Source organism: Nomascus leucogenys, chromosome 17, assembly GCF_006542625.1.
Source record: "Nomascus leucogenys isolate Asia chromosome 17, Asia_NLE_v1, whole genome shotgun sequence".
Classification (NCBI taxonomy): domain Eukaryota; kingdom Metazoa; phylum Chordata; class Mammalia; order Primates; family Hylobatidae; genus Nomascus; species Nomascus leucogenys.
The window spans coordinates 33,538,441-33,563,590 of NC_044397.1; the positions used below are offsets into that span (position 1 = coordinate 33,538,441).

At 45.0% G+C, this 25,150-nt stretch overlaps 1 protein-coding gene across 12 annotated transcripts in view; it reads left to right on the top strand.

Moving 5' to 3' along the window:
• TRRAP (transformation/transcription domain associated protein) overlaps positions 1-25,150 on the top strand; it is a 142,929-nt gene that overhangs the window by 40,765 nt on the left and 77,014 nt on the right. For all 12 annotated transcript variants that reach the window (XM_030797394.1, XM_030797395.1, XM_030797402.1 and 9 more), the window contains 12 exons: positions 59-253; positions 980-1,171; positions 4,665-4,830; positions 6,354-6,610; positions 10,713-10,913; positions 14,039-14,190; positions 16,103-16,302; positions 18,926-19,143; positions 19,565-19,762; positions 20,336-20,596; positions 22,158-22,319; positions 24,494-24,590. In XM_030797394.1, the coding sequence (XP_030653254.1) occupies positions 59-253; positions 980-1,171; positions 4,665-4,830; positions 6,354-6,610; positions 10,713-10,913; positions 14,039-14,190; positions 16,103-16,302; positions 18,926-19,143; positions 19,565-19,762; positions 20,336-20,596; positions 22,158-22,319; positions 24,494-24,590 (2,299 nt within the window). The remainder of the gene's footprint in view (positions 1-58; positions 254-979; positions 1,172-4,664; positions 4,831-6,353; positions 6,611-10,712; positions 10,914-14,038; positions 14,191-16,102; positions 16,303-18,925; positions 19,144-19,564; positions 19,763-20,335; positions 20,597-22,157; positions 22,320-24,493; positions 24,591-25,150) is intronic.

The window sequence follows — 25,150 nt, forward strand, 5'->3', positions numbered from 1 at the left end:
ACATATTCAGAGAGGTTCAGTTTTAATGCCCGTGGGTGGCTTTTTTCCCCTGTATTAGGTCCAGATAGCAGGAAATGGGCAGACATACATCCGCGTGGCCAACTGCCAGACTGTGAGAATGAAAGAGGAGAAGGAGGTATTGGAGCATTTCGCTGGCGTGTTCACAATGATGAACCCCTTAACGTTCAAAGAAATCTTCCAAACTACGGTCCCTTACATGGTGGAGAGAATCTCAAAAAATTATGCTCTTCAGGTATAAAACTCCTTTTTTTATGTTGTTTGAACATTACAATTCTTCATTTATGTCTTAAATACTTTTTCATTTATTTCAAGGATTTTAAAAATAATGTAGCTAAGGATGTGCTTATAGCTCAAAATTTAAAGAAATATTAGGCCATAATGTCTTGAAACAATTTTTAAAAGATTCAAATGCTTTGGATCAGTTCCTTTCGTTAGTAGAAATAAATATGTGGGCCGGGTGCGATGGCCCATGCCTGTAATTCCAGCACTTTAAGAGGCCAGGGATTGCTTGAGCCCAGGAGTTTGAGATCAGCCTGAGCAACAATGGTGAAACCCATCTCTAGAAAAAATATAAAAATTAGCTAGGTGTGGTGGCACACACCCTGTAGTCTTAGTTACTCGGGAGGTTGAAACAGGAGGATTGTTTGAGCCCAAGAGGTTGAGGCTGCAGTGAGCTGAGATCGGGTGACAGAACGAGACCCCCATCTCAAAATCTCAAAAAAAAAATGCGTTTAATGTATTTGATGATGAGGATGAAATAACAGATGACATCACTGAAGTGAACTGCCCCACTCAGTGCTCAGTAAACCCATTTCATTTTTTTCCTTTGGTGGATAATTAAATTTCTTAGAGTGTGTGATACAGGCTTGGTTTTATGTTTTTGGAAAGCTTACTACTTTGTCTTAAAACTGCTTTGGGGAAGGGATTAATTTTTCATATGTGTTGCTTGTTTTGACAGATTGTTGCCAATTCCTTCTTGGCAAATCCTACTACCTCTGCTCTGTTTGCTACGATTCTGGTGGAATATCTCCTTGATCGCCTGCCAGAAATGGGCTCCAACGTGGAGCTCTCCAACCTGTACCTCAAGCTGTTTAAGCTGGTCTTTGGCTCTGTCTCCCTCTTTGCAGCTGAAAATGAACAAATGCTGAAGGTAAAGTCAATTTAATCTAAGTAGTGCTTCTGTTCAGGGTTTTGTTACTGTTGTTAGAGACAGGATCTCACGGTGGTGCCCAGGCTGGTCAGCCTTCTGGACTCAAGCAATCCACCTGCCTTAATCTCCCCAGTTTTGGGGACTATAGGCACTCACCACTGTGAGTGTGCCTGGCTTGTTTTTTTTTTTAATTCTTATTTTCACTTTAAAACAGAAACTGTAGTGACTATATTTATAAAGTACTCTTTGAAATAGTGAATATTTGAAACAAATAAGGGCCAAGTGTGAAAATCATTCCATATATGTCTAAGCAGTAACTAATTTGTCTATCTAGTAACTTAAAATGAAAAATCCAGAACTCTTATGGCAAACAAGTGTGGTGTTATTAGTATTGACATCACTGATTTTCTTTTTTAAACCTATTTCCTTTTTTTGGATTACACAAATAGGAGCAGATGGTTCTATTTTTAAAAATTTTAGTGATGCAAACGAACTTATTAGAAGGAAAAAAATGTCTTCACCTACCTCTCAAATATGGTGTGACAGTTCCAATTATGTTACCAAGCAATGGTCTCACTGCTGGATGCACATTGAAGCCAATACGATGGTACCAGCTTTTCAGGGAAAAAAACATCTTTATTGCAAGGTCGACTGACAAGGAGACAGGAGACCCCGTTCTCCTGGAGCTGGGTATCAGGGTGGGTTTTATAGGAAGAGTAACTGTGAGGGAGATGGAAAAATGCAGTGAGGCATGATTTGATTGAGCTCTGCAGTGAGGCAGTGCTGGCCCTTTTGCTCTTAAGTTCCTATTGCAACAAAACAGGGCTCCCTTGCTTCTTAATTTGGTCCTCGTTGCTTGGTCCAGGTACTTGGGTTCCATCTGTGGTTAACTTTTCCTTCCAGCCTGCCCCAGAGTCACTAATCCTGCGTGCCTGGTTCACCTGCGCATGTTTGCGACTTGCAGCCTTGGGGTCTGTTGCAACTGAAATCAACTTAGACGAAGCTGAACCAGTTCGAACTGGTTCTGCGGTTACACTTACATCAACAGTTGTCCACTTCACTCAGGTTTTGTTTTTGTTTTTTTTTTTTTTTTTTTTTTTTGAGTCTGTCACCCAGGCTGGAGTGCAGTGGAGTGATCTTGGCTCACTGCAACCTCTGCCTCCCGGGTCAAGCAATTCTCCTGCCTTAGCTTCCCCAGTAACTGGGATTATAGGTGCATGCCACCACGTTTGGCTAATTTTTGTATTTTTAGTAGAGATGGGGTTTCATCATGTTGGCCAAGCTCCTGACCTCAGGTGATCTGCCTGCCTTGGCCTCTCAAAGTGCTGGGATTACAAGTGTGAACCACTGCACCTGGCCTTCACTCAGGTTTTGTGTTTTCTCTGTGTTAACAGTCTTGGCAGTTTGTAAATGACACATTTCAGGACTATTTCTTTCTTTTTCCTCTTTAAATAAAAAATTCTGATCAGTCTGTGCTTCTTTATTAAGAATATCTTAGAGAAGATGTCCCATCATACATTTTTATAGATGACTAATCCTATGTAATTGGATCTCATCTGTTATTTGAGTCTAGCAAATGGGTAAAACCCATCCGTAGTTAATATCACTAAAAGCAGCAGGTGGTAGAATAAAAACCTTATAAAAATGCACTCCGTCTTGTGGCAAAATATCTTAATTTCTATAGAAAATTGAATATGTCAAAAGAGATGCTTTCTCGGGAAAATTTGAAGATGTAAATAAGATCTGTTCATTTGGAGTAATTGCACAGATGGTGACACAGAGCTCTAGTAACCTGTGCTTTCCTTGTTTTCTTTTCACAGTTCTGTAATAATTACTTATCAACAACCTTAACTTTTGTGTTAATATAGGAGAGTAATTGTTAGGCGTGGTAGCTCACACCTATAATCTTATAATTCTAGCACTTTGGGAGGTTGAGGCAGGAGGATTGCTTGAGCCCAAGAGTTCAAGACCAGACTGGGCAGCATAGTGAGACCCTATCTCTACAAAATTAATTAAAAAAAAAAATTAGCTGGATGTGGTAGTGTGCACCTATAGTCCCAGCTACTCAGGAAGCCGAAGAGAGAGGATCGTTTGAATGAGCCAGGAGGTTGAGGCTGCAGTGCACTTCAGCTTGGGTGACAGAGTGAGATCCTGTCTCCAAAACAAAAGGGAAAATACTTATTTTTAAATTTAAAGATATAAGATAATTATAATCTGTGTCTTCATTATCCTCAAATAATTCATTTTTTGCCAGCATTAGATATGAGTATGCAGAACAACAGCAAAAAAGCCCAGAATAAAACCTATCGGGACAAATCGAATGTTGGAATGTGGCCAGGCGTGGTGGCTCATGCCTGTAATCCCAGCTACTCAGGAGGCTGAGACAGGAGAATTGCTTGAACCTGGGAGGCGGAGGTTGCAGTGAGCCAAGATTGTGCCACTGACTATACTCACTCCAGCCTGGGAGACAGAGTGAGACCCTGTCTCAAAAACAAAAAAAAAAAACAAAAAAAAAAAAACGAAAAGAAAGAAAAAGAATGTTGGAATGTTTAAGAAAAGTATTCGAGGAACAATTTTCATAGAACTTTTTGTCCAGAATAATACATATAGTTTTGTAAAATAAATATATTCTGCCATATACCATAATAAATTTGGAACCATATCAGTGACTATACCAAGAATTTATAATTGCTTAAATACACATGCAAAAAATTTTCATGTTAAACTTAGCATGTGACATGTCAAAACTAGGATTTGACAAAATAAAAAGTTAATATGGTTTAAAATTTTGATTAAAGCTAGTATGATCTAGTAGAGTGGTTTTTTAAAAGAAAGATTTATACAAAAATATTTTCCAATTAAGTCTTCCAAAACACTATAATCTTCAATGTCTTTTGAGATTTTTTTACACTTTGCATACATCTTATTTGATTGGTAGTACAGTTTCAGTTCCTGTAGGTTACTTTTTTTTTTTTTTTTGAGACAGAGTTTCACTCTTGTTGTCCAGGCTGGAGTGTGATGGTGCCATCTTGGCTCACTGCAACCTCTGCCTCCTGGGCTCAAGCAATTCTCTTGCCTCAGCCTCTCTAGTAGCTGGGATTACAGGCGCGTGCCACCACAGCCGGCTAATTTTGTATTTTTAGTAGAGACAGGGTTTCACTATGTTGGCCAGGCTGATCTCATACTCCTGACCTCAGGTAATCTGCCTCCCTTGGCCTCCCAAAGTGCTGGGATTACAGGCTGGAGCCACCTTGCCTGGCCCCTGTAGGTAGCTTTTTGCATTTCATTTGTTACAGATACCAACGTATACTTTAAGATAAACTATTTTGAGTTAAATAAAGATTGGAATGTGCTCGTTGGGTTTTTTCCCTTTGGAGTAGACACATCAGAATTGCCTTCCATTGCTGTCGGATTGCAGTGACACTTTAGAGTCTGGAGGTTGTAGATCCTCCTCATTTAGATGCCACTAACCTGCGTCTTCTCCACCCTGCAGCCTCACTTGCACAAGATTGTGAACAGCTCTATGGAGCTCGCACAGACTGCCAAAGAACCCTACAACTACTTCTTGCTGCTACGGGCGCTGTTTCGCTCTATTGGTGGAGGCAGCCACGATCTCTTGTATCAGGAGTTCTTGCCTCTCCTTCCAAACCTCCTGCAAGGTCAGAGCAGTGACTTTGGTTGCCTTTTAGTCTTGTGTGTCATTTAGTCATGTGTCTAGCCACTCTGATTGCTGGGTTTCATCCTCTGTAACTGGTGAGGGTCATGGTTGGTGGGATGGGATGTTTCACATCCGCCGCCTCCCTGCTCCTCTCCCCCGGCCCCGGTCCTCTACTGGGACTTTGAAGGGCACTGCCTTCAGGGATGGGCCCTTCCCCTCCCTCCTCAGCATTGAATGGGATTTAGGTTTTAGTTGTCCTGACTAGGGTTTGGTTGCATTTTTATGGTGTTTGGTAAGCAAGTCTAGAAAACGATTTCTAGTGGTTTAGTAAGATCAGGGATTCCTAGATTGAAAGAGAATCAGAACAAAAAAAGAAAAAGCAGGTGACAAAGTTGAGACAAAGTTGACTTACAGTTAGTTTATATTTTCATTTAGCTTCTGATTTGCATAGCCAGAATCCTGTAATTCCTGTATAATTAGGAATGCTCTCAAGGTACATAGTTAACAGGGATCTGGGTTCATTGAATGCTGATGGGGTGTGTGCTGATTGGAAACACTGTCCCAGGAATGCATTACACTTCTTGGTAAGGTGAGCTCTTGGCAAGGGATTGACCCTTCTCATGTGTTTCCTTAACTTCCTTAGAGAAGTGACATAGGCTACCCAGGAGGCAGCAGGGACATCCTTTACTGTTGACTGAAATGGCGATGAATCCGCCATGGGAGTGCCCCATAACCTGGCTCCATGTCCGGATTTAACCCTGTCTCTAGTTGATCCCTGCCCGAGCCCCTGTTCGCACAGTCTGATTTCCTCCTGGGCTCAGCTGTCCCCAAGGGCGTTCCTCCCTCCCGGTCTCATTCAAGCTGACCCTGTGCTGGGAACGCAGCCCCTTGCCCTCCTCTATCCTCCGGATTTGGGACCTGGTTCTGCTGCCCCGGGAGGCCATCCCTGATGGCTCCTCTTCTCCCTGAGTTCTCATCCTTCATCCTGCCTGCCTGTGCCGCACAGGACGTGCCTTTTCTCCGGTCCACTGCCACACGCCTTTCTCTTTTTATCCAGTCTCGGCTCTCAGTGGCACTGTCTCAGGAATGGGGTCAGTAAATCCTTAACTGTCCTCATGAGTGGTGGGGAGGTGGACTTTATCAGAAAGAGGCTCCTCGCCATTTGTAGTACACAAAAATTAGTTTTAAAAACTGTTTAGAGAATAGACCTCAACTGTGGTTTACTGAAAGTCTGATAGTACAACATAATTAAAAAATAATTTATGATATTAAAAGGATATAGGACTATGATTATAATTTAAATTATAATTTATAACAATTACATGCGGCCTACTGTTGCCACTCAGAAGGGGTCGTGAGTGCAATTATGGGACAGATGTAACGGTGGATTCTAAGGGCACAGAGGTCTTCCTGCAGTTGTGCTGATGTGCAGGAGAGAAGGAGGGGCAGTTCTTTTGTGTGTTTCACCTGGGCCCGAGTCCGGGGAGCATCTTCCCTCTCTGACGGCTGCACCCCCTTCTCTAGGGCTGAACATGCTTCAGAGTGGCCTGCACAAGCAGCACATGAAGGACCTCTTTGTGGAGCTGTGTCTCACCGTCCCCGTGCGGCTGAGCTCGCTCTTGCCGTACCTGCCCATGCTTATGGATCCCTTGGTGTCTGCACTCAATGGGTCTCAGACATTGGTCAGCCAAGGCCTCAGGACGCTGGAGCTGTGTGTAGACAACCTGCAGCCCGACTTCCTCTATGACCACATCCAGCCGGTGCGCGCAGAGCTCATGCAGGTGAGATTTTAGTGAGGTTGTTAGCTGGCTGCTTCCCCGGAAGCAGTGGGCTGTCATTGGGCTCTCTGTACTCAAGAGTGGGCTCTCTGCAAGATGTACCGGTACAGCTCTCTGCTTGCTTCATCTTTGTGAGTCTTCTGGTGGATTGAAATACGTAAAGAAGGCCGGGCACAGTGTCTCCTGACTGTAATCCCAGCACTTTGGGAGGCCGAAGAGGGTGGATCGCTTGAGCCCAGGAGTTGGAGACCAGCCTGGGCAACATGGTGAAAACCCATCTCTACAAAAAATACAAAAATTAGCCAAGCATGGTGGCCCACACCTGTAATCCCAGCTACTTGGGGCTGAGGCAGGGGGATCACCTGAGCCCAGGGAGGTCGAGGCTGCAGCGAGGCAAGATCTCACTGCTGCACTCCAGCCTAGGTGACAAAATCAGACCCTGTCTCAAAAAAAAAAGAGGAAATGTGTAAAGAAATACTGTTGGTACTGAATGGACATTATTTTGCAGCTTTGCCTGTTTTTCAGAGAGCTTTCACAAGAGTTATATTCTTTTTTTTTTTTTTTTTTTTTTTTTTTTTGTGATAGAGCCTTGCTCTGTCTCCCAGGCTGGAGTGCAGTGGCATGATCTTGGCTCACTGCAACCTCCGCCTCCTGGGTTCAAGCAATTCTTCTGTCTCAGCCTCCTGAGTAGCTGGGACTACAGGCGCACACCACGATGCCCGGCTAATTTTTGTATTTTAGTAGAGATGGGGTTTCACCATATTGGCCAGGCTGGTCTCAAACTCCTGACCTCATGATCCGCCCGCCTCAGCCTCCCAAAGTGCTGGGATTACAGCTGCGAGCCACCGTGCCTGGCGAGGGTTATATTCTTAATAAGTTGATGACTGATTAAGGCAGGTGTTATGGTTACTATACGGCCACCATTGCTTCCAGTTAGAACCACTCTATCCAGGAAAGATCTTCAGTTACGTAGTAAAGGGATATTGACTCTAAAGGAAAGATATAGGTGTTTGCTCCACCCTACCCAAAGGGAAAAAGAAGCAGATAATAAAGGAGGTTGTTTTGAAAACACTTGTATATTTGTTTATTAAAGTTCATATGTTGGCCAGGCACTGTGGCTCACGCCTGTAATCTCAGCACTTTGGGAGGCTGAGGCAGGCAGATCACTTGAGTCCTGGAGTTCGAAACCAGCCTGGCCAACATGGCGAAACCCTGTCTCTACTAAAAATACAAAAGTTAGCCGGGCATGGTAGCAAGCCCCTGTAATCCCAGCTACTCGGGAGGCTGAGCAGGAGAATTGCTTGAACTGTCTCAAAAAAAAAAGAAAAAAAGTTGATATGTTAAAGTTAGTTTTTCCTACATATTTTGCTGTTGTTACTGGTTTGTGATCTGGTTGATAATTGTTGGAGGGTTAGGGTGTGTGTCTCAAAGCATCTGCCCCTTTAGTATCAAGTATTTGGCCCCAGATAGGAGTCAGAGTATGAGCTTTAGATAATAGAGGCTCAGTTACTCCTAGGAGTCTCTGGACAAATTAGATTGGAGACTGCAGCTAGGACTGAGTTTGAGGTTGGGAGATTTTCCGTCCCTGTCCTGAGATTTAGATCTTGGGCTTCATCTAGGCTGGAAGAAGATGGCATAGGGGCCAGGTGTGGTGGCTCACACCTGTAATCCCAGCACTTTGGGAGGCCGAGGCAGGAGCATTGCTTGAGCCTAGGAGTTCCAGATCAGCCTGGGCAACATGGTGAAATCCCATCTCTACTAAAAATATAAAACATTAGCTGGGTGTGATGGTACATGCCTGTAGTCCCAGCTACTCACGAGTTTGAGGTGGAAGAATCAGTTGAACTCAGGAGGCTGAGGCTACAGTGAGCCATGATTGAACCACTGTACTCCAACTTGAGTGACAGAACAAGACCCTGTTTCAAAAAAAAAAACAAAAGATAAAGATGGCATAGGGCGTGGGTCAGAGTCCCTGCTGGTCACCTGGAGGATTGATGAGAGCCTGCCTTTAGAACAGTAGTATTGGTTCTACAAGGCAAACCGTGCGCCTGACCCAGGGTGCGTGAGCAGCTTGTGGAAGAGGAGGAGGAGGTGGTTCTTAGGCCTTCTCACCATCCATGAGGCAGATAGCCCAAAAGACACACACAGGGTCAAGGCCACAGGAACCACCACAGGCCTCCAGATGCACGGCACAGGGTCAGCCTCTCCCAGTCCCATCAACCAGCTAAGGCCATGCGAGCACAGCAGGAGGGCATGCTTGTTCCCATGGCTGCCCCCTCCTGAGGACACCCAAGGGTTGGGTGGGCCAGGTGGAGGGCAGATGAGGCGAGAGGTCTTAGAGTACCTTTCTGACAATTATTAAGAAGCCTGTTTGAATCTACAGGAACGTAAGAGAAATTGGAATTCTGCCTGGTTTAGAGAAAAGTACCAAGATTTTATGTTAGGGAGTATCGCTAGACATGAATATTTGGCATCGTTAAATGGAAGGTGATTTAAGAAAATAGACTTATGGCTGCGTGCAGTGGCTCACGCCTGTAATCCCAGCACTTTGGGAGGCTGAGGCGGGTGGATCACTTGAGGTCAGGAGTTCAAGACCAGCCTGGCCAGCAAGGTGAAACCCTATCTGCACTAAAAGAAATTAGCTGGGCATGGTGGTGCATGCCTGTAATCTTAGCTGCTCAAGAGGCTGAGGTGGGAGGATTGCTTGGACCTGGGAGGTGGTGGTTGCAGTGAGCTGAGATTGCACCACTGCACTCCAGCCTGGTTGACAGAGCGAGACTTCATCTCCAAAAAAAAAAAAAAAAAAAAAAGAAAATAGACTTACATAGTGACCTGTAGTAATTTTTAGGACCTCTGATAATTCAGACAAAAAAACGAGGGGAAATTTACAGTTTTTCGTGACAGTTGAGTGCGAATGTTTCTTAAATGCAGAGTCCACATTAACTTACTTCTTCTCCATAGTCCTGTAATGCAGGTACCTTCGTGATCTGTATTTTTCATTTGCCGCCCTTTCTAATGTAAGATTTGAAGTGTATGAGACAATTTATGTCATGTTTGTAAGTTATAAAGCCTAATAAATAGACTTAAAAACCTGAGAAGTTGCCATCCCACCCAGGACTGGAACCTCACTGCTAAGTCACATTCACCTGCATGCTCCTCCCCACCCATTTTTTTTTTTTTTTTTTTTTTTTTTTTTTTTTTTTTTTTTTTTGAGATGGAGTTTTGCTCTTGTTGCCCAGGTTGGAGTGCAGTGGCGCAATCTCAGCTCACCAAAACCTCCGCCTCCTGGGTTCAAGCGATTCTTCTGCCTCAGCCTCCCCAGTAGCTGGGATTACAGGCATGTGCCACCACGCCCAGCTAATTTTGTATTTTTAGTAGACAGGGTTTCTCCATGTTGGTCAGGCTGGTCTCGAACTACTGACTTCAGGTGATCCGTCCACCTCAGCCTCCCAAAGTGCTGGGATTACAGGCATGAGCAGCATGTACCTAAACAAGATACTGCTTAGTTTTCTTGCTTTGGAGCTCTGCAGCACTTATAGTATGCTGCTATTTATATTCCAGGAGCATGGATGAACATTTATGTTTACACAGGTACTTTCTTTATAAAGACATAAAACTTCCTTGGAAGAACATGGAAGACTAATAACATTGGTTTCTCCAAAGAAGGGAGAACGGTGTGTTTGGGTAACAGAGGTGGGAGGAAGGATTGTCGCCAAGCAGTGTTCCATCACTTTGAGGGTTTTTTTTGACATGGAGTCTCGCTCTGTCGCCCAGACTGGAGTGCAGTGGTGTGATCTCAGCTCACTACAACCTCTGCCTCCTGGGTTCAAGTGATTCTCCTACCTCAGCATCCCAAATAGCTGGGATTACAACAGCCTGCCACCACGCCTGGCTAATTTTTGTATATTTAGTAGAGGCGGGATTTTGCCCTGTTGACCAGGCCGGTCTCGAACTCCTGACCTCAGGTGATCCACCTGCCTCAGCCTTCCAAAGTTCTGGGATTACAGGCATGAGCCACTATGCCTGGCCTCCCTTTGAGTTTTGATCCAAACCTCATGAAGGCATTACCTTAAGAGGACCTTAATGAAAGCATGCTGATTTTCAGGCTCTGTGGCGCACCTTACGCAACCCTGCCGACAGCATCTCCCATGTGGCCTACCGTGTGCTGGGTAAGTTTGGCGGCAGTAACAGGAAGATGCTGAAGGAGTCGCAGAAGCTGCACTACGTTGTGACTGAGGTTCAGGGCCCTAGCATCACTGTGGAGTTTTCCGACTGCAAAGCCTCTCTCCAGCTCCCCATGGAGAAGGTAAGCTTGGAGCTCTGTGACAATGTTGTTTTGTTTTAAGCCTTGTGAAGATACTATGTTTCAGTCTATGTGAAGTGTTAATTAGACCTGTGCCTTAGGCAATCTCTGAGTAGAACCAGATGTATCAGGTGATCAGCCTGGTTGGCACAGGGGCTTTCCTAAAGCCAGGAGACCAGTGGAGGGGTGTCACCTGAGAACTTGGGACCCTGGAGCAGCCCCCTCTCCTGGTGACCAGGAGGAGATGCCAGCCCATCCTGCCGTGAACTCCTTCCATTCTGATGCCTAGCAGGCTTACTGAGAACCTGAGTAGAGTCCATGCCTGTCTGTCTTCGCAGCCACACGCAGTGCCTCGCTTTCTCCCATTCTCTATCCAAACGCAACTCGTACTTTCTCATTCCTGTCTCTCATCCCACTGCCGACAGCTCCTGGGTCTCTGTTAGGCCCTTTAGAGATCCTTGTTTTTACCGTGTAAAAAGCAGACAGTGCCCCCGCACCCTGCTGGAGTGTGCTGCCCGCTGCCTTTGCCCTGTCCGTGTTGAACACTCACCATCTCTCCTTCCTGCCCTGCTGACTTTTCTGCTCCCTGTCCTAGTTCTGTGTCAGCATCATCCCATCGTCACGTTGGCTTTTCCCCCTGACTCTGTCATCAGTCCTTCCCCACATGGTGGCAGCACTTGTTTCCATGTCTTTGCAGGACATCATCTAGCTGTTGTGTATTGGGTATTTTTTTAAGGATATTATCGTAGTGCTTGAGTGGATCCACGTGAGTTGGGCATTTCAGTAAGCTGGCTGCCTGCTGGGGTCCTGAGCCTCTTGCAGATCTAGTCTTCAGTCAGCATTGTGTGGCCTGGAACTGCTCCAGGCCCTCCCTTTGCTCTGGCTAACTCCTCCCTGCCCTGCTGCATCATTGTGTAGTACTGGGTGTGTTTACCTTTGTAGAAGACGTGTGCCCATGTAGTGGCTTCTGCGTCCATGAGTAAACATTGGGGAGGGAGAAGCCAGTACAGATAAGCGTCACTCTGGAGTTGTTTTCTGTCATCATCTCAGTCAGCCTGTCCCCCTCAACTTCCTCAAGCCTGTGCCTCATCCCCAGCCCTCCCCAACTCCCGCCTTATGAAGCACTGTTCCCTCTCCAGCCTCAGGGTGGGTGCAGTCTCAGCTTCTAACCCAAACCTTCATCCACATACTTTCCAAATGAATGCTACTCTCCTAAGAGAATTGGATGGCTAAAATTCTGTCTTTTGCGTATTTTATTTGACTCTGTATAGACTAAGAGCACCCCCCACCCCCCAAAAATTCCCTTTAGAAGTAGTTTTGCCCCAAAGCAGCTGAAGTCTGGAAGAAATCAGGTTTTGCAGAGACAGGATCGTAAAGGTCTGGGCCCCCTTACAGAGGCTCACCATGGTGCCTGTCAAGGCATTCTTTCGGAGCAGAACGCCATCCTCCCGGCACTGGCTGCAGCACACCTGGCATAGCTAAGGAGCCCATGAGGTAAAGGGAAAGATGAGCATGGCTAAGCCAAGCGCCAGTGAGTTTCCATTAAACCATTATGCTTTTGGTGCTCTTGGCAGTCCTTGATTATTTTTGGCAGGTAATTGGCTCATATGTTATATTGATTCTGAAAAATAAAATTTTAGAAAGTATCACCATTTATAACTGTTACTGAGCAGATCACATGCATTTCTGCAGTACCCCCGAAGAGCACGGACACTCAAGCTGGGGTTCATCTGGGGAGGAGCTGTTGTCATGCTTGTGTGCACTGTGTGTCTCTAAGCCTGGCAGGGGCTGGAGAGGGAGGGCCTCTGTCCCTGTCGTCACCCTCTCCTGGTTCCTCACACAGGGCCTGGGTAAATTTTTAACAAAGATTAGTTATTTGATTTATATGTACATAATTATTGTTAAGGTGAATGTCTTGGCTGTTAAAGGCTTCAGATTACTTTTGTGTGTGGTTGTGTCTTCGCCACTATCTCAGTCAACCCCATGGGAATGAATAGAATAAAAATGTGTGCATGTAGCTATGTAGGCTTTCTGAAAAAAATGATGTCAACCTTTTTCTTTCTTAAAGAGTGAGGTTAGTAAAAGCTTAAGAAAGCCATCTTTCAGTTTTCAACCTAGGCACCGGAAAGTCTGCTTTGCAGAAAATTCATTATTATTCTTGTTGGGACCTTGAAGAGTGTGTAGGTGAGGCAGAATCTGGTTTAACCCAGCAAATCTACCACAAGAGGCTCTCCGAGCTCACTTAGTTCCTGTAATCTGCCATCGGCTATTTGAACATGAGATTGTTAAACTCCATCTTGGCATTTTAATTTGAACTGTGCAATTCCTTATTTCATAATACTTCCACTGCCTCTTTTGGAAGCTTCACCAGGTGAATACCTATTAAGCTGTATTGGCCCACTGTGCTCTCTTCAAAAGAAAATATGCATGAGACTGGTGCCATGGCTTAGTTGGTTAAGGCGCCTGTCTAGAAACGTGCATTAAGATTCTTCTGGGTGATCGAGACCATCCTGGCTAACACGGTGAAACCCCGTCTCTACTAAAAATACCAAAAAAATTAGCCGGGTGTGGTGGTGGGTGCCTGTGGTCCCAGCTACTCGGGAGGCTGAGGCAGGAGAATAGCATGAACCCAGGAGGCGGAGCTTGCAGCAAGCAGAGATGGCACCACTGCACTCCAGCCTGGGCGACAGAGCGAGACTCCATCTCAAAAAAAAAAAAAAAAGATTCTTTTGGGTGCGGCCGGGCCCAGTGGCTCACGCCTGTTATCCCAGCACTTTGGGAGGCCGAGGCGGGCAGATCACAAGGTCAGGAGATTGAGACCATCCTGGCTAACACAGTGAAACCCCGACTCTACTAAAAATACAAAAAACTTAGCCGGACATGGTGGCGGGCGCCTGTAGTCCTAGCTACTCGGGAGGCTGAAGCAGGAGAATGGTGTGAACCCGGGAGGCGGAGCTTGCAGTGAGCCGAGATACATGCCACTGCACTCCTGCCTGGGCGACAGAGTGAGACTCCGTCTCAAAAAAAAAAAAAAGATTCTTCTGGGTGCTGCAAATGCTTTCAGTGAAAGCTTTTCACAATCATGTAATTTCAGCACAAACTGTAGTTTCTTTGTGTCTTGGTCGTAGGCCATTGAAACTGCTCTGGACTGCCTGAAAAGCGCCAACACTGAGCCCTACTACCGGAGGCAGGCGTGGGAAGTGATCAAATGCTTCCTGGTGGCCATGATGAGCCTGGAGGACAACAAGCACGCACTCTACCAGCTCCTGGCACACCCCAAGTATGTCGGCCGCTTCCTTCTGTGCGGTTGGGTGGATCCTGTTTTAGGAATTGGGGCTGCAGAGGGCCTCCCAGGTTTCCTGGCGCTAGGAGCAGGCTCCTTTAAGTTCAGCAGATGCCGTATTATCTACCTACTCCTTCTTGGGGCCTTAGAGAAAATGGAAAGGAGAACTGGGTGCTTGAGAATTAGAAGGGATCACAGTTGTCGTCTGCCTTTATTGTGTCTTGTCACCTCCTCCATTAGTTTGTAAGTGTGAAGAAATCAAGGGTCATGTCCCTTCTCCCTCCCTTTGTCTCACCATTCTGTCCACAGCAGCTAGCACCTGACAGGCATGCAGTGGACCCTCTGCATTTTCAGTTCACAGTGATCTTTCTCCAGATATTTCTCATGTGATGTCTGTGTCTTGCTCTTAACTCTTGAGACTGTGCATGACCTTAATGTAGTGATCTTTTGAGGTAACACATGCATACCATTTTTCTGCATTGTAAGTTTCAGGGGATGGATTTTTTCCTATATATTTTCACATTCTTCACCGCATCAGAAGTGATGCTGAGTATATAGTAGGTGCTCAGTTGTTTAAAGGACATTGAAGAGAGAGGAGTCAAGGTAACCAAATGCACAAGGAAATAAAACAACATGAGTAAGAGCCAGCAGAATCAATGGAAGGCAGAAATATACCCACACAGGCTTCAGATGTTAGGATTATCAGAACTAGGTTGTAACTATGCTTAGAATGTTTAAATTAATGAAAGACAAACTTGAAAATACCTCCAAGAAACAGAAACCTATAAAAATTGCCCAAAAAGTTAAAGAGAGAGAACCTTTAAAAGTTGTCGAATACTTATCCAGAACACATGCAGAGAGAGAAAAGATGAAAAATTCAAGAGAGAGTAAGAGACATGAAGAGTAGAGGGAAGTAGCATCATTTACTTGAAACCCCTCAAAAAGAGCAGAGACATAATGACTGAGAATTTCCCAGAACTGATGAAAAAATTAAACAGTGTGCAGATCCAAGATGTTGAGTGAATCCAAAGCAGAATAAATAAAAAGAAATCCACACAGACAAACTATAGTGAAACAACTACAAATCAGAAACAAAGGGAAAATCTTAAAAGATGGCAGAACAAAAAGATGACATTCAAATGAATGATCACTTGGAAGCTGTGAAAGCCACTGGACAGTGGAATAAACCTTTAGTTTGAAAAAAGAATTGCCAACTTAGAGTCATATATCTGGTGCAGTATGACCCATGAATAAGGATGAAATAAAGATGTTTTCAGATAAAAACAGAAATCTGCCACCAGCACATCTTCAGCAAAGAACATTCTAAAGGATGTTCATTCAGACAGAAAGTTCCTCCATGGAAGATTGAGGATGGAGGAAGGAAAAAGAGCCAAGAAAATGATAATTCGTGACCAAATGTAAATGGGATGCAGCTAAAGTGATACTCAGAGGGAAACTTACAGCCTGAAAAAACATGCTGTAATCCCAGCACTTTGGAAGGCCGAGGTGAGGGGTGGGGGGGGTGGGTCACCTGAGGTCAGGAGTTCAAGACCATCGAGACCAGCCTGGCCAACATGGTGAAATCCCGTCTCTACTAAAAATACAAAAAAAATTAGCTGGGCGTGGTGGCAGGCACCTGTAATCCCAGCTACTTGGGACACTGAGGCAGGAGAATCACATGAACCCGGGAGGCAGAGGTTGCAGTGAGCCAAGATGGCGCCACTGCACTCCAGCCTGGGTGACAGAGCGAGACTCTGTCCAGGTGTTGCTAAAATTAAAGCAGATAAATTACCCAGGCCTGTCTGAATAAGAGGGAAGCAAGCAGATTAAAAATTTAAAAAGAAGTCTTGGTGGAGTCATCAGCTCAGGAGTTGAGTGTCGTGATGCCGGATCTGATTTTGCCTTTCAGCTTTACGGAAAAGACCATCCCCAATGTCATCATCTCACATCGCTACAAAGCCCAGGACACTCCAGCCCGGAAGACTTTTGAGCAGGCCCTGACAGGCGCCTTCATGTCTGCCGTCATTAAGGACCTGCGGCCCAGTGCCCTGCCCTTCGTCGCCAGCTTGATCCGCCACTATACGATGGTGGCAGTCGCCCAGCAGTGTGGTGAGCACGGGAGCACGGGATTGGTTCTTTGACTTCTTTAGGTGCTTTAAAAACTTGCTCAGGACATTTTGTTGTTCTAGAAAAAGCTGAGTTTGGCTGATTGATTTTTTGGCTTTTCTAATTTTCCATTTACTACATTGATAATTGTTATTTCAGTGGTGGGCGCTATATCAGCTTGAAAGTTATTACCTGCCAAGTTTTGTTTGTAAAATAGACCCCGTTTAATAATACTTCTGTGTCCAAGTGCTTTGGACAAGCTGCCTGTGAAACAGACAGTTTGTGGTCACACTCACCGCTTGCCTTCCTCTGCCTGGCTGTGTTTTCCAAGGCCAGTCTTGCCCTCCAGAAACTTCGCCATCATCTGCTCCCTGCTCTCCAACCCATGCCTCGCAGTCTCCGCTGCGATGCCCATTTCTGCTCCCAGGATCCTCATTCTGCCGTTCCTCCTGCCTGGAATGGCTGCTCACCTCCACTTCAGTGGCTCTCACACTCTTGGTGGTGAAGGGCCACTTGTATTTGTTCACTTCTATTTCCAGTCCATTGTAGGTGATTTGTAAAAGACAATAAAAATGGCCAGGCGCGGTGGCTCACGCCTATAATCCCAGTACTTTGGGAGGCCAAGGTGGGCGTATCACCTGAGGTTGGGAGTTTGAAACCAGCCTGACCAACATGGAGAAACCCGGTCTCTACTAAAAATACAAAATTAGCCGGGCATGATGGCGCATGCCTGTAATCCCAGTTACTCAGGAGGCTGAGGCAGGAGAATCGCTTGGACCTGGAAGGTGGAGGTTGCGGTGAGCAGAGATCGTGCCATTGCTCCAGCCTGGGCAACAAGAGCGAAACTCCATCTCAAAAAGAAAAAAAAAAAGACAATAAAAATGTCGTGCTGCTGCCAGTTGCTACATAAGTTTCTGAAAACTTACTGTCAATTTCAGCATCTCCTCCCAGACCAGTCACAGTTCGTCTGCAGACCGCACTGTAGTAGCACTGCCCAGTTCATGTCCTCAAAGCCCCTCACCCTTAAGATCAACCAGCAGAGCACATAGAATTTTCCCCTTTAACTTTTCTTGGCCTGACTGGTCAATACTGTACAATTTAGCACTTTGATCATTTCTCAGTGTTTGTTCTATGTTAACATTGTCTTTCTGGCAAAACTAAGCTTCTCAGTAACTTCCACCTTGGACCTGGGTACCTCCGAGGCATTACCTAATAATGCTGTGGACGACTGTTCTCTGCCATAGCTGGATGCCATTGCTTTTTGTTGTTGTATGTTAGGAATATCCGGAGCATAACCCATGGTCATTCCCATGTTCTGCCCCTTGGCCTATTTAATAATTTTTTTAAAAAATGTTACATCATTGTGGTTTTATTTATTTATTTTTTAATTTTTGTTTTGTTTTGCTTTTTAGAGAGTCTCGCTTTGTTGCCCAGGCTGGAGTGCAGTGGCGTGGTCATGGCTCACTGCAGCCTCTACCTGCTGAGCTCAAGTGATCCTCCTGCCTCATCCTCTTGAGTAGCTGGGACTACAGGCGTATAACAACCATGCCTGGCTAATTTTTTTTTTTTTAGGACGGAGTCTTGCTCTGTTGCCCAGGCTGGAGTGCAGTGGTGCAATCTCAGCTCACTGCAACCTCTGCCTCCCAGGTTGAAGTGATTCTCTTGCCTCAGCCCTCCTGAGTAGCTGGGATTACAGGCGCACGCCACCATGCCCGGGTAATTTTTTTTATATTTTTAGTAGAGACGGGGTTTCACCACATTGGTCAGGCTGGTCTCGAACTCCTGACCTCATGATCCACCCGCCTCGGCCTCGCAAAGTGCTGGGATTACAGGCGTGAGCCACCATGTCCAGCCCACGCCCGGCTAATTTTTAAAAAATTTTCTATGAAGATGCATCTCATTATGTTGCTCAGGCTGGTCTTGAACTCCTGGCCTCAAGTGATTCTCCCGCCTTGGCTTCCCAAAGTACTGGGCTTATTTAATTGTAAAAGATTATAAAAGTGTCATGAGCCACTGTGCCTGACCCCTGTGGTTCTCATTTTGAACTAATATATTTTTGAGTTATGATTGAGAAATATATGAAAATAACACAGTGTATCATAGAAAACATTCAGAAAAATACAGCCTAAAGGCATATCAGACGACTTAATTTACACATAATTGCAGTTTAACAGAAGTTGTCTTAAAATCTCAGTGCTGGCTTTTTATGGAGTTTCTTTTTTTTTTATTATTTTTTATTTTTGAGACGGAGTCTCACTGTGTCAGCCAGGCTGGAGTGCAGTGGCGTGATCTGCAACCTCCGTCTCCTGGGTTCAAGTGATTCTCCTGCCTCAGCCTCCTGAGTAGCTGGGATTACAGGCGCCTGCCACCATGCCCGGCTAATTTTTGTGTTTTTAGTAGAGATGGGGTTTCACCATGTTGGACTAGGCTGGTCTCAAATTTCTGATATCAAGTGATCCTCCCGCCTTGGCCTCCCAGAGTGCCGGGATTACAGATGTGAGCCACCATGCCCTGCTTTTTATGGAGTTTCTAACTTCAAGGAAAAAATTGGGGAGTTCTGCAGTTTGAGGGACAAGACTGTTCTCATAAATGAACTCTCACGTGCCTTCCCTCTCTCTCCTTTTAGGCCCTTTCTTGCTGCCTTGCTACCAGGTGGGCAGCCAGCCCAGCACAGCCATGTTTCACAGTGAAGAAAATGGCTCAAAAGGAATGGATCCTTTGGTTCTCATTGACGCAATAGCTATTTGTATGGCATATGAAGAAAAGGAGCTTTGCAAAATCGGGGAGGTGGCCCTAGCTGTGATATTTGATGTTGCAAGTATCATCCTGGGCTCCAAGGAGAGGGTAAGGAAGGATTGAGGAGTGTCTCTGATTTGGAGGGTGTCTGTACCTGAGGGTGGTCCTTCTAGAAACTGATAGTTTAAGAACTGCGGCCGGGCACAGTGGCTAACGCCTGTAATCCCAGCACTTTGGGAGGCCAAGGTGGGCGGATCACCTGAGGTTGGGAGTTCGAGACCAGCCTGACCAACATGGAGAAACCCCATCTCTACTAAAAATAAAAAAATTAGCCAGGCGTGGTGGCGCATGCCTGTAATCCCAGCTACTCGGGAGGCTAAGGCAGGAGGTGGAGGTTGCGGTGAGCCGAGATCATGCACGCCATTGCACTCCAGCCTGGGCAATAAAAGTGAAACTCTGTCTCAAAAAAAAAAAAAAAAAAAAAAAGAATTGCGGTAACGTGTTGTGGTTTGTTCATTTTCGTCTCCAGGCCTGCCAGCTGCCCCTATTTTCTTACATCGTGGAACGCCTGTGTGCATGTTGTTATGAACAGGCATGGTATGCAAAGCTGGGGGGTGTGGTGTCTATTAAGTTTCTCATGGAGCGGCTGCCTCTCACTTGGGTTCTCCAGAACCAGCAGACATTCCTGAAAGCACTTCTCTTTGTCATGATGGACTTAACTGGAGAGGTAGGTGACGGGCGGCCCCAATCCTAACCATTGCTGTTTTTGAAATGGTTTCCTGAAGAATACTATAAGATCCTTCTGCAAATATGCTCTTCTAGCAGCGTGGTGACTTTGATACTCAGATTTCATTTCAGCATCTTTACTAAAAGGACAGCTCAGAGCTCCCATAGGCCTTCTGTGGGTATCTAAATACCTGTTTGCTTTGATAAAGAACCGTTACAGGCCACAGTATTTACCACAGTGCGTCTGAAAAGGGGAATTCCGCTTCTCGTGTGCTGTTTCCAGAGGAGCTGCATTCTTAAACCTATGCAGATATGACTCACACCAGTAGAACATGGTGGGCATTGCCAGCTTATCTGGTGAATGCAGGGGTCACATTTGGATCCACGTTTTCTGAGTAGGTGACTTAGGGACTAAAGCACCAAGTGGGTGCTGTGAAGTCACTTCATTAAAGCAGCTGGCAAGAGGGGCATGGACCCCCAGTGACGGTCTTTATGGCAGACGGGTGTGCAGGAGACGGTGGGCAGAGTGGGTGGCATCGCCCTGCTTTCATTCTAAGGCATCCCTGACTTGCAGGTTTCCAATGGGGCAGTCGCCATGGCAAAGACCACCCTAGAGCAGCTTCTGATGCGGTGCGCAACGCCTTTAAAAGACGAGGAGAGAGCCGAAGAGATCGTGGCCGCCCAGGAAAAGTCTTTCCACCACGTGACACACGACTTGGTTCGAGAAGTCACCTCTCCAAACTCCACTGTGAGGAAGCAGGCCATGCATTCGCTGCAGGTGTTGGCCCAGGTCACTGGGAAGAGTGTGACCGTGATCATGGAACCCCACAAAGAGGTGAGATTTCTGTCACCAGAACCAAGGTAATTTCAACAAAACTTTTGAGGCTTTTTTTTTTTTTAAATTTGAGTTGAGGCGATACTCTGTTTGTAATTTTGTGTCTTGGTATCTGTGGGGCCTTGGTTCCAGGACCCTGTGTGGGTACCAAAATCTGGGATGCTCAAGTCTCTGATGTAAAATGGTACGATATTTGTATATAACTTACGCACATATTCCGTGTACTTTATTGATTTAGTTTTTCTTTTTAAATGCTTGTTTATTTTCATTTATTTTTTTGAGACAGTCTCACTCTGTTGCCCAGGCTGGAGTGCGATCCTAGCTCACTGCAGCCTCGAACTCCTGGGCTCAAGTGATCCTCCTGCCTCAGCCTCCTAAGTAGCTAGAACTATAGATGCACACCACCACGCCTGGCTAGTTTATTTTTTATTTTTTTTAACTGTTTTTTTTTTTTTTTTTTTTTTTGAGACAGAGTCTTGCTGTCGCCCATGATCTTGGCTCACTGCAAGCTCCGCCTCCCAGGTTCATGCCATTCTCCTGCCTCAGCCTCCCGGGTAGCTGGGACTACAGGCGCCCGCCACCACACCCGGCTAATTTTTTGTATTTTTAGTAGAGGTGGGTTTCACAGTGTTAGCCAGGATGGTCTTGATCTCCTGACCTCATGATCCGCCCACTTTTGCCTCCCAGAGTGCTGGGATTACGGGCATGAGCCACCACGCCCAGCCTTTTTTTTTTTTTTTAACTTTTTAAATTATTTCTTTTCTTTAGGGAAATTATCATCCAGCCCAAAATGTCATTTTCTTCTTTTTAAAAAATTTTTTTCCAGCTATTTTTTTATAAAGATGGGCTCTCACTATGTTGCCCAGTCTGGCCTTGAACTCCCGGGGTCGAGCAGTCCTCCCATTTCAGCTTCCCAAAGTGTTGGGATTACAGGCGTGAGCCACCATGCCTATCCTTAAATTTTTATGGGTACATAAAAATTTGTATAATCTCCCATATACTTTAGTTCTAGATTACTTATAATACCTAATACAATGTAAATGCTATGTAAATAGTTACACTTTAATAGTTTATTTGTTTTTTCTTGTCACGTTATTTTTTATTTTTTCCTCAAGTATGTTTTCTCCTTGCCTGGTAGCATCTGAGGATGCAGAACCACAGACACAGAGGGCTAGCTCTACCATTGTTCCTGCTCTTTATGACTTGAGATTTGCCAAAAAACAGTGTACTTCAAGAGAGTAGAAGGCAGCGTTCCTGAGGCTATAGCACAGTCTGGTAGTTTTATTCTTGTTTTGTTGTGGTTTTGTCTTTTGTTTTGGATTTTTTTTTTTTTTAGTTTTTATTTTTAAAGAGAGAGAGGTTACCCTCTTTCCTTTAGGAACTAACATATCTTACATGCCTCTCCACGACCGAGGTTTTGCACATGAAATGTATCTCCCCTTCCCTAATGAGAAGATATCTGTAATAACTTTGGATCTCACACATGGTTTTCAAATTTTTAAAAAGTGTTTGTGTCTTAAGGGGTAGCTGGTGAGTGGTGCCTCCTCCTTGGCTTCCCCAGGTCCTGCAGGATATGGTCCCCCCTAAGAAGCACCTGCTCCGACACCAGCCTGCCAACGCGCAGATTGGCTTGATGGAGGGGAACACGTTCTGTACCACGTTGCAGCCCAGGCTCTTCACAATGGACCTTAACGTGGTGGAGCATAAGGTGTTCTACACAGAGGTAGGGGGGTGGTGGTGCGGAGTGGTGTGGATGGTGATGACGTGTGTCTGCTAGCCTGTCTTTGTACGCGAAGACTGGTCAGGCAGCGTTCAGAGAAGGCTCGGGCAGGGACCCGCAGGTAACCCGCTGATACCTGGTATAGCAACCTGAGCAGGTATGTTGCGTCTGGGCTCGGGCGGAAGGGAGGTTTGGCCAGCAGAGACGCTGATGTCTTGTGAGTTCTCAGAACTCTGTTAGCCCCAACAGGAATCTTTGCTTGAATTTAGGGCCTCAAAGTTGTATTTTAAAGGTGAAGCTGCACCCACTTGCTTTAATCAGTCTTAGATCAGCTGGCCTGGTGCAAGTGCCAGTTTATTGCGTTCATTAATCACTGAAACGTGCCATGCGCTGTTGAGAACATCACACGAGTGCCCTAAGTTCTGACAGCACCCCCTGAAGTGTAGGGGTTGAGCTGTTTGTTCTCACTTTGAAGGTGTGGAAACTGAGGCTTAGAGTTTGCTGATTACCCAAAGCCACAGGGCAGGTGAGCTGGAGAGCTTGAATTTAAGCCAGGACTGTTATTGAGAGCATGGTTCCTAATCACTGCACTGTCCAGCCGGGTTCTTATTTTTTTTAGTGGACTTGATTTGCCCCTTGACCCAAACACGGACCCTGGCAGATGGCATCTTATGAGTATTTGTCACTGTAAACATTCCAGTGTGGGGTGATATTAGTCTGACAAACAGGAAGGAAACTGTGGATGTTGCCAAATTATAAGCAGTGTCCTTAGAATACAGTAATGGTCTGGTGATCAGATAAAATTTAAAATTTTTATGGGACATGAATCATACTTGCAGAGGCATTGTCAGAGTATACCACGGCAAAAATCAGAAGAAAGCAAATTCTTCCAGGTCCATACTGTCTGAATTTCTGATTATGAAAATTTACCTCTTGACGTTTTAAGGTCCTGTTTTTGCTTGGACATAATTGTTATAGGATCATATGATCTGGCTCTGATCTTCATACCTTATCATTTGTAAGGCTTGACAGAAGGTCAAGACCTTTAGGAAATGCGTAACTTCCCTTGGCTGATCTAGAGACAGATGTATTTTAACCTGCATGGAAAACTCCTCACTGCACTTAAGACCAGAGCCTGGCAGTATTGAGGGCATGAAACTGGTTTTCCAGATGTCTGTCAGTGCCTGGCTGCATCAGAACACGTGCGGATCTTTTGAAAAGCATGGACGTGAGTCCTTTCCTTGGAGATTCAGGTTCAGTAGATTTGGGTGAGACCTGGGAATCCACTGTCTGAAAGCTTCCCAGGTGATACTGTGTGGCTGTGTTGGGGTTTTGTTTTGTAGTTGACTTCTCTCTCTCCATACCTGCATGCATATATACACGCATGCTCTTATATGTGAGGAGAGTATTTTTGAAGGTCATACAAGGCCCTGGCAACGGTGGTTTCCTCTGGGCAGTGGAATGGGGTGGGTGGCTTGAAGTGCTTTTCACTATGTATCCTTTTCTGCTGTTTTAAATCTTTTACCAGGTTGGAATCTTTTAAGGGGGAAAAATGATAAAAGCCTATACTAGTTTTCCAGGATATGAATGAAGAGGGGGGGAAATAGTGATAGAGCACGATATCTGTTATTTAGATAGCAGATAGAGAAATATCTACTTGTGTGGTAAAATGTCTGGAAGGATAGCCACTGGAATTCCCAGTGATGTTCAGCTTCCTACTTTATGCTTTTCTGTACTTAAAAAAAAAGTGTGTTCACTTAAATATTTGAATTATACCGCATCTGTTTCTTGAACACTTGTCTGAGGCCCTGGGGAGGCTGATCTGAACCAGGAGGCGACGGCCCTGCCATCATGGGATTTGCAGTTAGATAAAGTAACCCCCTGTTTTGAGGAAAAAAAAAAAACATGATGGTATCAGAGTGGGTGAGAAAAAAACATGACGGTATCAGAGTGGGTGAGAAAGTGTCTAAGAATTCTTTTCACTAATGAAGTAAACTGAGTTTTGCCTTAAAGAGGCTCGGTCATACTTTGGTACTTAAAATCTTTAGGATTTGAGCTTAGTTTGTCAGTTGTTAATTGTGTTGCAGTGTGTGTGGAAGATTGCTGTGTTCTGTTATTTGCAAGGTTATGTCTTCTCAGGAAGAGTGGGCTAAATGAAATTGTTTTATCTTTTGCAGCTGCTAAATTTGTGTGAGGCTGAAGATTCAGCTTTAACAAAGCTGCCCTGTTATAAAAGCCTTCCGTCGCTGGTACCTTTACGAATTGCAGCATTAAGTAAGTTAATGAAAATCTACGGGGTATAAAAGTGAAAGGAGACTGACCACAGGAGGTCTATAGAAAAAAAAAAGTGGCCTTTTGTTGTTGTTGTCTAATTGTTATGACTTTTTGTAGTCTTTTTAAGATGAGATCAAAAAATTATTTTTGTATGTTTATCAAACTGTAATGAGATGCCATAAAATTACATGTGTTGTTAGGATTGAAGTAATTTTGTGCTTTATAGTAAAGTCTGTTGTTGTTTTATGAATCAGACCTTTTGGTTTAAAAGGATTGTTGTATCATTCATATGGTGCCATTTCAATCAGAATCAGAGTGTATATATAGTAAGGGACATGACTGCCTTAGAAGCTTTTTAATGACTCAAGCATTTGTTAATCCTGCAATCTCCAGGTTTTCACTGGGAAACCTCAGGTATCATTGTCAAGCACAGGAATGATGCAAAGTGTAGGAAAATAGACTAGATCTGTGTTGACTGACATAGAAACAGTCATTTTCTCTCTAGTGGGGAGTGAATGTAAATACCCAATACAAACTTTTTTAGTTGACTCTTTCTTGCT